This window comes from Gallus gallus, chromosome 20 (genome assembly GCF_016699485.2).
Source record: "Gallus gallus isolate bGalGal1 chromosome 20, bGalGal1.mat.broiler.GRCg7b, whole genome shotgun sequence".
Taxonomy (NCBI): Eukaryota; Metazoa; Chordata; class Aves; order Galliformes; family Phasianidae; genus Gallus; species Gallus gallus.
In genome coordinates, this window is record NC_052551.1 from 1,622,703 (window position 1) to 1,638,977 (window position 16,275).

Below are 16,275 nucleotides of genomic sequence, written 5' to 3' on the forward strand. Positions count from 1 at the left end.
GAACTGTCACATGCACATATACGATTAAATACAATCATAGTGTGATGGGTGAGCAATTGGCTGATGGGCAGGACTCAAGGGATGCAGTAACTGAGGTTACCTCAGGCTGGTGGCTGGTCACCAGTGGGGTTCTGCAGGGCTCCGCTTTAGGGACAGTCATCTTTGATGTTTTCATAGATGACTTGCGGTGCAGGACTTGAAGCTGTACTAAAAAGTTTGCTGACTGCACTAAACTGGGGGGAGCTGTTGACTCCCTTTGGGGAAGGGAGGCCTTGCACAGAGGTCTCGACAAACAGGAGGGCTGGGCAAGCTGCATGGAGTTTAATGAGCAAGTGGCGGATTCTGCACCTGGAATGGGACAACTCTCCATAGACAGCACGGAGCTGTGCCAGGGGAGGGTCCGGTGGGGGTCAGGGAAAGGCCGTGCCCCAGAGGGTTCTGGACATGGCACAGGCTGCCAGGGCAGCGGGCACGGCCCCGAGCTGCCGGAGCTCAGGGAGCGCTGGGACACCGCTCTCAGCCATAGGGTTTGTGCTGGGGTGCTGCTGTGTGGGGCCGGGTTGGACTTGGTGATCCATGTGGCTTGCTTCCAACTCAGCTTACTCCATGGTTCTATTTAATTTCTATTTAATCCCCAGTGAATGTGCAGTCCTTTTTCTTTTCTTTTTTTTTTTTTTTTTTTTTTACCCCTTTTGTATTTTTGGGTTCTGATGTCCTGTGACAACGACTCCTACAGATTAATAAGAAAACTTCCTCTACATGAGAAAGTATTTCCATTTGTTTTTCAAGTATTTTTGGACACTTCATCAGCTTCCTTTTGTTTTTTTTTTACAAGAAAGAGAGGAATAATTCCTTGTTTATTTGCTCCATACCACTCATGGTTTTACCTCTCCCATCATCTTCTTCCTCATTCCTACCTGAATACAGCTAGCATGTCCTCATGTGTCTGATCATCTTGATCTTCTCTGTTTTCTACTTCTTTTTAAATGTCTTCTCCAAAAGGAAAATGCAAGAAGTTTGTGCAGCATTTTATATACAGGCACACTATGGATTTGTGGCAGATGAGAGTTTCTGTTCTGGTTTGTATTCCTTTCTTAACAATTCTTGAAATTTATTCGTCTTTCTCAACTATTGAATGTTGAGCTGAAATTTCATAGATTTATCTACAGAAGCTCTTCAAGATCCATTTCCTGAATTATAGCTGTTAAATGGGCTCATCGTTCTGTAGATTTTATCATTGCTTTTTCTTAACATCTACTGCTAGTACATTTACCAGCACTGGATATTATTGATCATAATCATTTGTGATTTTTAATTTCATTTATTACTATATTCTCTACTGATTTTTACCAGTGTAAGTCCAATTTCTATCAGTTTGTGCACCCGTGGATCACCTGCAAATCTTGTCAAAATAGACTCTATGCTTCACAGCTCTTCAATCATATTAAATATTAGCCACTATTTTTCATGTAGTGTAGAACTTTGGGGACACGGGGAATTCATTGCTCTCGAGGTCTGTTAAGCCTTTTTCTGTGGGCAGATCATACTGTGTGGAAGATGGTGGATGCTCTGAGTCCTGTCTGGCAGTGAGATGGTGGAGCACTTCATTCAGTCTCATCCAGAGAAACATCAGTGCCATCAGATGAAGCCAGCAGACACCACTTCCAAAAGGAACAAGCAGCAGGTGGTCGTTCTCATGAGTAGTAGACCAGGGAACTGAAGCATATTGTAGATGCAGAAAGTTCACTGAATAAGTTGTTTGAAATAGAGACCTTCTAAAGGTTGCTATGTAAACACATCAACGGTTAAGAAATGCCTGAGCTCAGAGTGTTTGGGAGAATGCTTTGAGGAAGTGTATGTCAGCTTGCACTCTGGTTAGATCTCTTAATGTATCTGGCTACTGTTGAAGGCTGGATGGTGTGTTGGGTGGACCCTTAGTCTGCTCCAGTACAGTTGCATGTGACTCTTTCTCACAGTTACTCAGGTTTGTCTCAGTAATGAGATCAGGTTTTATGGGATCTCTGTTAAGTGCTCGTGGTGAATATCTACCCTAATGATTTATTTTGCTTCACTACTGTCTTCTCCAAGTGCCTCTTTTAAACTTGATTGTGTAACTTCCTTTCAGTCTCTCAGTGAGAATTCTTGCTTCTGATGCGTTCAGAAACATTTTAATGATCAGTCTTAGGATTTTAACAAGTGATTTTTCTGAGAGGCATTACAGCAAAAATCCTCTACACCTGCTCACCTCTACAGAGAATCAGCACAACTAGACAGAGAGCACAGCAATTCGACCTTTCTTCCATGATCTCAGTCTTGAGAGGTTGTCAGTGAGCTCTGCCAGCCATGCACTACAGAGAAAAGAAGAATTCAAAATAAGCCCCCATATATTTAATATGATTAGGATTGTAGGGTGACCTCCTCTGCATTTTTTTACTGTTACCATGGCAGTTTCCAAATTAATGGACTGCAAGATAGAAACATACCTTCTACTAGACATCTAGGGGTGACCATCACTATTTTTACTAAAATATGTAGATAATGTAGCATAACTTGCTTTTCTACGTCCTGGAAAACATGCGTGCTCTGAGGTGTGTTATTGGTAACTGCAGTTATGAAGGTAGCAGAGCATAAAAAACCTCTTTCCAATAACATGTTGTTTTAATAGATTCGACATTTGGCAGAAACTGGTTCTGATACAATCTAAAATATATTTAGCTTTAGTGTAGGTTAGTGCAATGTTGAAATAGATTGTCACTGAACACTTAGGAAGGCTTTAAAGACCATTAGCTGAAGTTAATTATCTGCTGTGGTGCATTACAAAATTAATGACTTTTAATTAGAAAATTAGAGAATCCATCAAAAAGTTAGTATTTTAAAGTATACGGGGAGTCACAGCTGCAGCTAATTGCAAGCCAGTAAACTTGGCCTCATTTGCAGACAAAGCATCAGTGGTTAATAAATGACTCAAAAAATGAAGATTGGAAAAATAATTTCTGCAATTTCTTTGTCATTCAGCTATGTGGAGTTGCCTGAAGGAGCTAGCCATTTCGGCCCCTTGCTAAGAGGGTATTTTTAATCTGCTTTATTAATTCAGTCTTTTTGATCTTAACTGCAGTCTCGGTCATTTTCAAGACTATGGTCCTACAAGTAGTAGTTATGTTATTGGCAGAAAGAAAAGGGCTGTATGCAGTCTTCTCCATTTTATGCCATGTGCATTTATTAAAAGGGCAGCAAAACACTTCAAATGCCTATATATAACTGTGGCTACTTTATTTACAACTCATGTAAACACCTGTATATATGTCATTCTTTCCAAATGCAGATTTGGGAAAGGTGTGGAGAGGAAGAAAAAAAAAAAAAGCCTGAATGCCAGAGAAATGGCAAAAAGTATTGTGAAAGGTTTGTCCTGCGTCTTCTTCAGGAACTTCTGCTGACACTGAGTGTTCCAATAATCAAAAGTGTAAATAAGAGTGATTCATGTTTATGACAGCATGGCAAGCAGAAGTCCTTGGAGTAGACTCAGTCATAACAGCAGAAGGGTTCTCATACCTGCATGACTTGTTTTGCACAAGAGATGGGCTAATTTCACTGCATCAGCATAAAACGCTACTTTGCTGCCACAGCTTATGACTGCTGCGGGTGTGCTCCGATGATGCAGCACATCAGTGCACCCAGCACAAACTTACCTCAACAAACCTCAGCTTGGTAGAAAAGATGACTTTGGTGACACTCTTAGTGTGTGTGTGTATGCAGGAGCAAATGCATTGTACGGTACAGAAGAAGCTTTATATTCTAGCAGGAATGGCATAATGAGAATGAGGGGGTGGGAGCTAAAGCCAGAAAATTCAAATATGAAATGAGATACACATGTTCAGCTGTGAGGGTGATATGCTTTAGCCAAGCACAACTTACTGAGCTTAGTACAGAGGGAACTCAGTGAAATGTAATGGCCTGTGATATGCAGAGGGTCAGGTTCTATGATCTAATCATTTCTGCTGGCTGAAATCTCTTCATAAAAAAATCTAGTTCAACCATAACTTATGGCCTAAAGAGAGGAATTGCTGCATGAAATTCAATGACCAGTGCTTGCACAAGGTGAGATTAGACTTGTCCCTTCTGGCTTTATAGTCTATGGATGGATTAATGTGTTAAAGTAGCTTAAGGGCAATACATGCTGGCAAAAAAACATACCAAAAAGAAATTCCTGTTAAAATACTTTCAAATAATATAGCCTGTGGAGATGGCAGCTCTGTCAGCATTCACATGTGCTATGGCCCAATGGGAACATCTACATTGAGAGAAACAGCTGACGATCCAGCATCCCTGTTACATGGTCTGATCTTCACTCTGTGCTGGTGCTGGACTGATCTCATGGGCCGAATATCCCTTTTCAGGCAGAGCACATCTCAGCACATTATTTTCCAGCTTCTGCCCTTTGGGACTTCTCTGCAGTGTAAACCAAAGATGGTAAGTGGAGGTGAGGAGGAGATTCATTATGAAAGAACATTCTCCATTCAATGGAAAGGATTAATGCAGACTTATCCTCAAGCAGCTTTCATTTTAACTGTACCTGTACATGAGATATTTCCATACATGTTTAGCATAAGCAATAAAGCAGTGTGCTCTTGCCTAGAAATTTTGTTGAATAAAAAAACCTCAACTGCAACATGATATAGTAAGTTGCCTGGGATAGCAGTAAGCCTCAGCATCTGGCTGCTCTGCATGTTGGACCTGTTGAAGCTGAAGATAAGGTTTCTCACTGCAGTATAACAATGCAGAGCACACGCTGTAGTTTTGCAGGCAGTGTGGGATGACTGAGTGTTTTAATGAAAAGTTGTCATGTGTAGTAGGAAGACGTACAAAAACACATTCCATGTTTTAAGCTAAGATGGTTCTGTTTGTCAATTAAGGTGATGGATGTAAATTTATTCTGGTGATAGCTCTACAATGGGTTGTTGCAAAGAAGGCAAAGGGCTTAGTTCTTAGAAGAACTCCAGATGTTATTGATTTCTTTCTTGTTATTAGCAATTACTCACTTGGAATTGTCTGGCAGTTCTTGTTCTTAATAATGAACTGTGGAAGAGTCAGCAGAGTCGCGACCAACCAGATCCTGAAACTTGCTAGTGGTAAGAATAGGTACATGTTAGACAAGAGGAAGCATTTCCAACAAACCCTGATATGGATTTGCTCATTTTTCTTACTTTAAAAAGAAGAGGGTTTTATTTTCCTGCCGTGATTGTACTTAACCTAGGCTGTGGTATTCTTCAGAAACTGCAGTATTCCTTTAAATGTAATTTTATTGCCTGAGATACTGCTCCATCCCCAAAGTCACATTTTATATTTTAAACTGTTTGTCTTTTAAGATGTATTTATTGCCGTGTTTGTTTAACTTGGTTATCTCCTTCATCAATCTATTTCTTGCTAACTTAAAGCTGCTGCTCTTTGTTTTTAGTACAGAAAGCTGTGTCCCAAGGGACATATAGTCCAGGACTTGTCTCTGTAATGGGACTATTTGTTTTCTTTGCCCCTTGCAGTTGCCTGCTGTAACATTTGTAGTATGTGTTAAGTAATCCTTGAGGTAACATTTTTATTATGTCATAAAAAGTGCGTGGCAAATATATAATAACTCATGGAATTTGTTTGTTTAAAAATGGAAGGATAATTTATTGAGTGTGTTACATGAGACCTGCTCCCCCTTATTAGAGCTGTAGAAGTGCAGCTTATTTAGAAGTACGTTCTATTGAGAAAAACCACGATCTCTGACACGTATAGAAAGTTTGAGCATGGTTGGGTAGAAATGACATCATAGTTTATGTACTCAATAAAAATTTAATTAAGTCATTACAGAAGTTGCAGTCATCATTTAACCCTCTGATTTCTTATGTTTAGTTCTTTTTTTAAACATTCAGTAATAACCAGTCACCAAATCTTGATAGCCTATAAAATATCTGCATGGATTTTAATAGTTTATATTAATGGAAAAATATGAGTAACTGACATGAAAGGAATTTTCCTTGTGTTTGCACTATGTGCATTTCTATAAAAATCAACTGATGAAAAAAGATAGTGGTTTAATGGAAGAATATTTGAACTGGAGATCTGCTAGCACGGTAAAAACTAAGTCATGTTTTGGTAGAAAAGTTTGTTGTATAAGCACCAAGTTGCGTCTCTTAGGGATGCTAAGGATGCATTGGGATGTGGTTCACGCTTTCATGAGTTTTAAGATACTAGATGTGATTATTTCACAGCTTTCCTTTAGCCTTGTCATAAGCTGTACGTCAAAGGCAGTAGTGCTCATTCCACTGGAGAACTGATTTTCTACCCCATATTCCTGTTGTCAGTGTTTTGTTATTTGTAGAAGATGTGAGGTGTGTAAAATAATTAAAAAGATGATTTACCAATGGAAGCATAGTTCAGCCCTCGGGAGAAGCGCTGTATATTAAATTATTCTGTTGGTAGAGGTAAAAGATACAGGCAAAAGGAGTAGGCAGTTTGCACCAGGGAGGTGCACGTGAGTTATTCCAGCCATCGCTCTGGACCTAGCAGTTGATCACTTTTCATTCTGTCTTCAGCTTACGTATGGGTCAGTTGTACAAGCCAGTGAGGGGCGAAGACCAGACTAGCATCTATTTAAGCAATTGTTAAATTATGTAAAAGTTAGCATGGAACTTAAACTGAACCACAGAGCGTGGGGGGAAGTAGCTATATCATTACAAGCTGAAAGAAATGTAGTGTTCCTGAACAATAGTAAGTCTGAGCTTCTAGTGAGATGCTATAAGAGCAGAAATGTGACTCCTGAATGCACACATCCATATTGAGAAGTAATTAGGAAGTGGTAGGGATGCTGCCTCTATCTTTAACCTTACATCACTTCTGGTGATGGAATGTCCAGCTTTGGAGTCCTTGCTTTAGAAAAAAATTATTGGAAGACTACAGAGTTTCTAAAAGCTTCATATGAATGAACCCAAGGTCTGGAAAACCTCCCTAATAGTTAAAATGCAGAAGTCTTCAGTGTGTTAGGTAGTGCTACTACTGAAAGGGAAGAACATTGCCTTCACTCTTCACCCAGTTGCTTTTTTAGCCTTTACTCCTGTGCCTGTACATCAGCTCTGGTGACTGAAGTTTTTGTGCTATTTGAATATTCTAACATTGACTGTCTTTCTTTTGTGCACAGAACTAAGAGTATTGCAAATTGTTCTAAAACCTTTGACTACGTGAACATCATTACTTACAACCAAATCCTATCCCATTTGGACCAAGACACTTTTTCTTCTTTTCCTACAGATAATGTTTTCTCATCACCTCCTGAGAACCCATACAAACGTGTTTCTGTTTTATTTTTCAGATTAATTCTGTTGTTCTAAAGCAAGATTTGAGAAGTATGGTAGAAAATTTCTATGCAGCTCTGTTTGGATATGATGAGGTAAGGAGGGTGTTTTCAGACAATGTGCAAGAAAAAACTGACCCACCTGTGTCACTGAGCACAGAATGCTGCAGATGAGTAACATGTCTGTGGTGTGTATTGTCAGAGAAAGGTTATATTGTGGAAGCAAAATTCTTAGTGATCGTCTTAGGCCTTGAATTACAATGCTTTTAAGGAGAAAAGAAAGCAACATACCAGTTTAAACCATGGGACATGGAAGAAGGAATGTTCTTTGTTCTTCTTCACCATCCCTACTGTCAGTGACTTTTCATGCCTCTGAATCCCATTGTACTCAGTTATGCTTTAAGAGCAAAAAGAGTATTTATACAGAGTGACTGAGAGAGTTTTAAAGGAATTATCTGGTGAATAATTGGAGCCAAAAGTATCACTGTGCACAAGCATCTATGGGGCTTCCAAAGGCAAAATACGTTTGCATCAGCACTTCTAGTTAATATTTTTGCTCTAGTGGATATCGATCTTCAGATACTCTTCTCGTTCACGTAATGATGTTATTTTTAAAAACATTGATTTGCATTATTGTTATCTTGTAAACTTTGTAGAGTTTTGAACAGTGTTATGATTGCAAGTCTTAATCTAGTTCTAAGCATAGCCAGGATGTGTCTCCCTGTTGTTTTTTTTTGAGGGGCACAAGATGTCCAGTTAAATTAAAGACAAATGCTGACCTCTTTTATTTTTAGCTGAATATTTTAAAGTCTTCTCTTGCCTTTGGCAAATGTGTCAGCTGAAGACAGAAGTTACAAGGCTATGGTGCTAACACCGTATAATCTAAAAGGACAATAAAAGTAAGAGAGAACTTAGACAAAAGTGCCTGTGGATGTGGTTCTTGTATAAGCCAAAAATAATATTAGATTTAACTGGAAAAATGTAGATAGTTCTTGATGATGAATAATTCATTTTTTCCTCCTTTAAATGGAAAATAGACAAGGAAAGCAAAATTGCAAAGACGTGATTACTTTTCTGCAGCACCACATTACATATCCTTTTAGTTTTTCTTCTCCAAGCATCACAGCCTTTGCAAAGCTTTGTGAAGTGATGCTGTTTTTGAGGATATTGTAAATATCTGATGGGCAGAAATCAAGTGGATGGGGCCAGGCTTTTCTCAGTGGTGCCCAGTGATGTAACAAGGGGCAACAGGCACAAAATAGAACACGGGAAGTTCAATCTGAATAGGGAAGAACTTATTTACTGTCAGAGTGACGGAGCCTTGAGACAGGCTGCCCAAAGAGGTGGTGGAATCTCCCTCTCTGGAGATGTTCAGACCCCCGGACGCTTTTCTGTGCAACCTACTTTGGGGAACCTGCTTTAGCAGGAAGGTGGATACGAGAGATCTCCAGAGGTTCCTTCCAGCTCCTACAGTTCTGTGATTGTGTCATTTCATAGCTTTTAGAAATGCATTTATCAGCTCCTACATTAGGAATACCCTAACCTAAGCTTTTTCCAGATTAATTTACCAGAATATTTGTTATAAGCTGCTCTGTAAATTATTTAATTTAAGCCCAGGGTTGTTTTTCCATTCTCAGAAAGAGTGATGTCGATGTCTTTTTGTCTGTACAGTCTACAGCAGCTGTGGGTTTGAGACATCTAATTTAGTCAGGTGCCAGGTAGTTAGAGTAGAACCATAGAATTGTCAGGATTGGAAAAGACCTCTATCAAGTCCAACTGCCAGCACACCACCACCATGCCCACTAAACCATGTCTCTCAGTGCCACATCCTCGTGTTTCTTGAACACCTCCAGGGACAGGGACTCTACCAGTTTCCTGGGCCGCCTGTGCCAGTGCGTTAGCAGTCTTTCTGAGAAGAGTTTTTTCTTAATATCCAACCTGACCCTCCTCTGATGCAACTTCAGACGATGATCTCTCATCCTATCACTATCAGCTAGGATAAAAGGCTGACTCCCTCCTTGTTACAGCCTCCTTTCAGGGAGTTGTAGGGAGTGATAAGGTCTCCCCTGAGCCTTCTCTTCTCTAGACTGAACCATCCCAGTTCCCCCAGCTGCCCTTCATAAGACCTGTGCTCCAGACCCTTCACAGCTTCATTGCCTCTCTTTGGACACGCTCCAGGGCTGCAGTGTCCTCCTTGTTATGAAGGGCCCCACAGTGAACACAGGACCTGAGGTTCAGTCTCACCAGTGCCAAGTACAGAGGGACAAACACTTCCTTAGCACTTCTGACTACACTGTGTTTCAGTTGTGTTTTGTTCAGACCCTCTTCACATGCACTTTTAACTCCTCTCTGTACTTCCTTTAGGGAATCCTGTCTGATGATCACGTTCTGGCAGCAGCTCTGTGGAGAAACCTTTTTAACAGGAACTGTGAGGACCCTCAGCATCTGGAGCTACTCGTAGAGTATGTGCGCAAACAGGTACGCTGCAGCTCGCAGCACAGCTTCTCTTCTATCTCTTGGTTAGGGTATTGAATATCTATTTTTATTGCTTGGATACTACATAGTTCCCTTGTCTTTATACCTGGTGCTGCGGAGACTAAATCCTCGAGTATGAAGTAGCTTACATGCAGTGATTAAAAGTCTTCTGATTTTTGGGGGAAAGACATAAGAGATTTGTTTTCCAGGTTCATTCAGTTACTACGTGGAGGAAAATATGTTAAATAGTCTTTGTCCTCTCAACCTCCAGGACGTTTCTGAGCCAGATTTCTAGGAAGGGTTGGGTAGGACCTGGTAAATGTGGTCCTGGTGGGTACCAAAGACAGAAAATGGATGAGAGAGGGCTGAAGGAAGGGTGCAGCTGTGGGACAGGAAAGTGGAGACCAGAAACTCCACAGCAGCATTCTCAGTAGTGTCTCCAATGCTGTTTTTAGGACCAGATGGAGAGTTGGAGATGTATTTCAGCGTAACTCAGAAAATTGAATGGAAAATGAGGGGGATTTGTCAGAGACTGAGGACACTTTTGGAATGCCAGCAGGCAGTGTGTGCTGGCTATATACTGCCATCTGGAAAGTGTGTAGCAACTTTATAAACTGAAGCAGAAGATGGGAAAGAAGCTTTCAGCAGCCTAATAGGAAATAGCGATTACACAGACAAATGTAGCACATTGGAGAAAAGTCAGCACAGCTTCTGTGGAGGCAGGTCATTTCTCACCCATCTGGGGCTTAAAAGGATCAGTGTAGATAACAAGTGTCTGATTTGTCATCTTTATGGATTTTTAGGAAAAATGCAAAAAAAAAAAAAAAAAAAGCCCCTCAACAATGATTTCTTTGAAAAGGAATTAAAAAATGGAGCAGTCACAGGGAACAGAGAGTGAATGTACTCTCATAGACAAGCAACCAATTCAAATATGGACAATAGAGGTCAATAAATCCTCAAGTTCTAATAGAAGAGAGAAGGTTCATTGCAGTAGGAATTCGTAGCTGCATGAAGAAATGGCTGATGCAGTTGAGTGTAGACAGTGGTACACTTAGGGAGAGAAACGAATCCAGCTTTACATTTGAAGAGATGAGCTTTAGACTATCAGAAGACCACACAGAATGAGTCTTTGAGATTATAATTTCAATATGTAAATGTCAACTCAGTGCTCATCAGTGTTTGAAAAAAGTAAAACAAATGCTCAGAACTACTAAGGAAGAAATAGAGAATAAACTGTAGTGTCATGATGCCACTTTTCGAGTCTGTGATACTATTGTGATTTTGAGTACTCGATAATGGCTCAAACCAGCAAGAAAGATAAAAACTGAACTGAATAAGGCTCAGAGAAGAGCAGTGGAACTAGGAGGAAACAAATTCTGTATTAGCAGTGACTAGGTCCTTGCCTCTAAAACAGCTGGGAAAGAATATGAGACAGCTCTGTGAAACCATGAAGGTGTATGGAAGGTGAGCGAATGTGGTAGTTACACACTGGTGTGAAACTAAGCTTCACCACACTGTTCCCTCACTCCCCTTCCTCAAAAGAACAAGGGGAGAAAATATGATGGAAAAAAAACCTCACAGGTTGAGACAAGAACTCAGCAATTACCATCACAGGCAAAATAGACTCAGCATAGGGAGACTAGCATAGTTTGTGTTGCTAACTACTAACAGACTGGAACAATGGGAACTAAAAGCAAACTGAAAACACCTTTGTTCTGTGCCCAAGTGGTGCTAGGGAGTGGGGAAAAGGGGCTGTGATCAGTCCATAGTGCTTCCTTTCAGCTGCTCCCTGTTGATTGCTGCCTTCCCCTGATCCACATGGGGTCACTCCTTCCTGAACAGATCCCATGTGGACTTCCCACCAGCTGCAGCTTAAAAGCACTGCTCCAGCATGACTGTACTACAGGGCTCATCCTTCAGAAGCAGACTGCTCCAGCATCTGGGTGTCTGCAGCACTCATTTCTGATTTCTCACTCATCTCTCCCAGCTGCTGTTGTACTGTTGCACAGCAGTTTGTTCTTCCATCTGTTCTCCCAGACATACACCCAACGTCATTCCTCTGGCTAATGGCAGGTCCATTTTGGAGGGGGCTGAGACTGGCTCAGGTCTGACATGGGGCTCTGCTCACAGACATCGCTCCTGCATCCCTCCTCACTACCAAACCCTTGCTACTCAAACCCAATACAGCGAGGAAAGGCTGAATGTGGATTGCCACAGGTTGCTTGGGTTGTGTGGGTTGCAATGTCACTGGGGAGGTTTATGGAAGAGAAACCTGTCTAGGGGTATTAAGTACAGAACAACCACTTCAGACTCAAAATCTCTAATTTTACTAACAAATCTTAGGGAGGGGTGGGAAATAAGGAAGTAACATGATATTTATGCATTGTATTCAAATGTTGCTGGGAAATCTATTGACACTCAGTAACACAATGCTGTACGTAGGTGGCCTTTCAGTCTGATCCTGTGACTGTTGCTGTATTCTTTCCTCTGTTGAGAAACTGCTTGTCAAATTATATTGTGTTTCTAGTAAACACTGTAAATCCTTTGTGTAAGATATCTTTTGCACAAGTTCTTGCTGATCCTGTCCTTAACAGTGACTATTAGTGGATGCACAGAGAAGAATACAACAACAGGGCTGGCATGGGTACTAACTCCCTGGTCGACTGTCCCAGCAATCTGTGTTCAGAGATGTCCTGAGCTAGAAGTGGTACTTCTGAGTTTTAATGCCTCTTGATGGGCCCTTTTTCTTCTCCCAAACCCATTTCCCCCTCTCAAGTCCCTGAAATGTCCTGTGGCAGCAAGCTTGCATTTACAATGTGTTAACAGTACCTCGTGTGACAACAGTACTGAAGTGTTCACTAAGTGTTTTGCTTACATTACACTTTAACATTACTTTTGATGTCAGTTATTTCTTGTAGTGTTTACTCTCTGTTCAGCTCCTCCAGCACATGCATTTTTATAAATCTCAGCTGTTCCCTGCTGGTCAAGTCCTTTTCTATAGGGGAAAGCCCCGGCTGACATGAAACCACTCTTATTAGAGCACTCCGTGCAGATAATGATACCAGCAGTGTGTCATTGGAATTAACTGCCTGGAACTTGAAATGCTTTGCGTGGCTGTTCTTTGTCCTCTTGCCAAACTTTCAGAGGAAGCATTAGCTAAGGCATAAGCAGACAGCCTTGCATGGTTAACTCCAGTTGATCTGCAGATACTTATCTCCTTGCCTTTCTGTGACGCTTAAGTAATCATGAATCTTTTTCGCTCTATTTCTCCAAAATGACAAAGCATGCCAGAAAGGAACGTGTTTGCGTAGCTCTTGAGGGCCTTGAGTGGAGTGCAGGACACCTTGTGCTAACACCCCGTCTCCTGCAGGTGCAGCACCTGGATGCGCTGAGCGGGGAGGACCTGCTGCTGACGGGTGAGGTGAGCTGGAGGCCTCTCGTGGAGAGCAATGCTCGCAGCATCCTCAAGCCCCTTTCTCCTGTTTACAACGACGAAGGACTCTGAGAGCATTCATCAAACCAGCTTGGGAAACAGGCCTGAAACTGAACTGGGCTGAGGCTGTGGAATCAGGAAGGAAAGTCTGCTGTTGAAAAAGAATGTATTTAAATAGATGTCTTACCTGTGGTGACTTGATAGCAAATTGGACAGCCATAGTCTTCTGAATTTTCACCTGGCTTGAGAACCTCTGTTCTTTTTATGGCACAGAATGGTCATTGCACACAAATTGCAAGACCTGCCTTCCATCTTTGGGAAAACAGATATTTTAACTGTGGCTTAGTTATCTCCAGAAGCCATTTCTGTCCCTTGCCTCATTTGGAGAACTGCTACCTACAGAAACAACGGTATCCCTCTGCTGGCTGAATGGTTGCGAATACAAATCTGAGCTTTGCATTGTAGATATTAATGAATTCTAAAAGCCTGGTATCAAGAAGGAACGACCCATTTTTCTTTAACAGAGTTAAGAATTACTTTATCAGGTACTGAAGGATTTTCCATGAAAATCCTTTTTAGGAACTCTCTGCTCTGTTGCACAAGAATAGGAGGATGCAAAGAATGATGCACAGTCCCCAGTAGTCCTCTGTGACTGTAGCCATCTTAATGAGGAAAGAGCCTGAAATGTGTTTGGGCTGCCACCCAAAGCTGTCTCAGAGTGCTTGGTATTTTGGAGATCTGCCTTGCTGATAGTTCCATATTCTTTTTAGAGTGGTGGTCTAAGAATTTCTTCCTGAAAATGACATCTCTGTTTCTGTCCATGGCTCTTAATGGGATAGGACTGTGCTGCCTCCCACCACCAAAGCAGTGGTCCAGGGCTTTTCAACAAGACCTGTCAACCCCAGCTAAAAGTTGATATGGATGGCTGTGCAAGCACATTACACTGATACAGTAATTATGGGAGCCAGAGCTCCGCTAATTAAACCAGCAGAGGCTGAGGTGTACTGCGTAGGTGGATGGTTCACCAGGCTATTTCCAGGTCAAAACAGATTTCATTTCACTCCTGTCAAAACTGTAGTTGGTAATAAATGCCATTCTGGGTACAATCCATGTGTATGCATTTTCTGTGCTCTGCAAGACTTTGATAAGAATCAGCCCTCTGATATTAAGGCATATTCCTAATAATACTGTTATGCAGAAGTCAAGGATGATAATTCTTAGCTGATGAGGTGTTATTTCTGTTGAAATTGTGACTGCCTGGACGTGACTGTTCTTCTTTCTGAGGCTGTTTTGGTGAGTACTTAACATCCCTCCTCTGAACAGCAGTTGGGTGCAGCATACAGGCTCCCAAACACTGGCTTGCTTTTTTTTTTTCCCCTTTGCCTTCTCTTAAGGAGCCTTTTCTGTATAAAAAAGGCATTTTGTTATTTTTTTTTTCCAGGGCGAACTTCCTCAGTTTAACTTGTTATAAAATGAGTCATGTAAAGAAACCCTCAATGTGTGAGGTGTATCCCTTCTCTGTGAAAACATTACAGACCAAACAACTTGCTTGCAGTTTATTTAAGATGCTTTTGTTGAAAGCTGAGCTAAGCAGAGAAACCTCTTATGTGTGAAGTATTATACAGTGTGTGTGAGATAATAACACCTTGTAATTCATTACAGCTGGGTTGTATTTACATAAAAGAAGGCTGAGCTGTGTAGGAATTTGCTGATTAATTTATTTTTAATGGGAGTGAAGTATACCAAGTACCAAAATAAACTTTACTTTGTGTATCTTACTGCTCCTGAAATAGGTGGAAAAATTAATGGTAGATATTTTGGCTCAAAGCTACATACATTAATTCATATACAAAACAGTCATTTAAACTTTAACCCCTTTCCTACTATGTAATTTAAACCTGGACTCGTGTTATCCATGCCATGGGAACACAGGACTGGGCATACATCACCACCTAATGCAGAGCACTGGATGCTGTATGCAGCTCGGAGCTGCATCGTGGCTGTGGTGCTGATGCTGTAGAGCCAGCAAGGCAGCAGCCTTCGTGGGACCATTAGTCTGGGCATAGCACATGCCTTTGGTAGTGTGGGTGTGGGACAGCCAAATGGCCAAAACTGAAGCTTCTTGGTTTATGGGCAAGAGGCTTCAGAGCTCATGGTGCCGGTTTGTGGTTGATGGCATCTGCTTTTGCAGTTAACATGAGAATGGAAAGACCTGTAGTCTTGCTGCAGAAGATGCCTTCAACCACCCTGCAGTTACAGAGCCGAGCCAGCAGTCACGGCGTGTTTTGGACAGAAACATGTGGGACACGCTAAGAGAACAAGGTAGATGCTGTTTATGAATTAAGGGTGATCCCAGTTAAAGAGGAAACATGCACTGGAGGCTGCAATGGGACCAGCAAAGACTGCTTCCCAACTGTTACTTACCTGGAGACCGCATTTGGATGTAAAGCACGACTCCTACTCTTCAGAGATACATGCCAATAGGCTAGAAACTTGTCATTGCCTGCATCTTATGGCACCTTTACAACTAGAATTTAGGGTCCTTAAGAGAAAACATACATCGTCAGTAGCAAAATCTGCACCTTGCAAGCACTGCAGCAGCAATGATTAGCAGTTAAGTGATTCCTATGCACAGAAGTGCAGCAAAGTGCATTTCTTTTAACCGAGCCTTCCAAAGGCTGCTTTCCCATTTTGAAGATTTTGCAAAGGGAATCATTGGAAGTGTTTTGTTTATGGACAGTTCTTTCTGCTGCATCAGCCTGGGAGCACTGGCTGTATTTTAAGTGAATAAATGGATGTATATTTCTTCTGGAAGGAACAGTGTTGAGCACTTAGTCATCCAGCCTGCTCTCCTGTGTCACATACAGAGTTTGGAGATCGCTGTTTATTCTAAAGGAGTTGTTCCCCCTACTGCGGCTTGGGGTCAAGAGAGACAAGCCTCTGCAAGCACTCATTTCAGCTAGATCGTGGCTTCCTTGTTTCTGTGAGCAGAAAGCAAAGGCTGACCCTTGGTGTCCTCTGCTGTTGTGCAGCAGCAGGA

The 16,275-nt window shown here is 41.5% G+C and overlaps 1 protein-coding gene across 2 annotated transcripts in view; it reads left to right on the forward strand.

Moving 5' to 3' along the window:
- UQCC1 (ubiquinol-cytochrome c reductase complex assembly factor 1) overlaps positions 1-14,341 on the forward strand; it is a 52,501-nt gene extending 38,160 nt beyond the window's left edge. For both annotated transcript variants that reach the window (XM_015296246.4, NM_001006285.2), the window contains exons 8-10: positions 7,346-7,423; positions 9,692-9,805; positions 13,173-14,341. In XM_015296246.4, the coding sequence (XP_015151732.2) occupies positions 7,346-7,423; positions 9,692-9,805; positions 13,173-13,307 (327 nt within the window). In that variant the 3' untranslated portion in view covers positions 13,308-14,341. The remainder of the gene's footprint in view (positions 1-7,345; positions 7,424-9,691; positions 9,806-13,172) is intronic.
- The last annotated feature ends 1,934 nt before the right edge of the window (positions 14,342-16,275 follow it).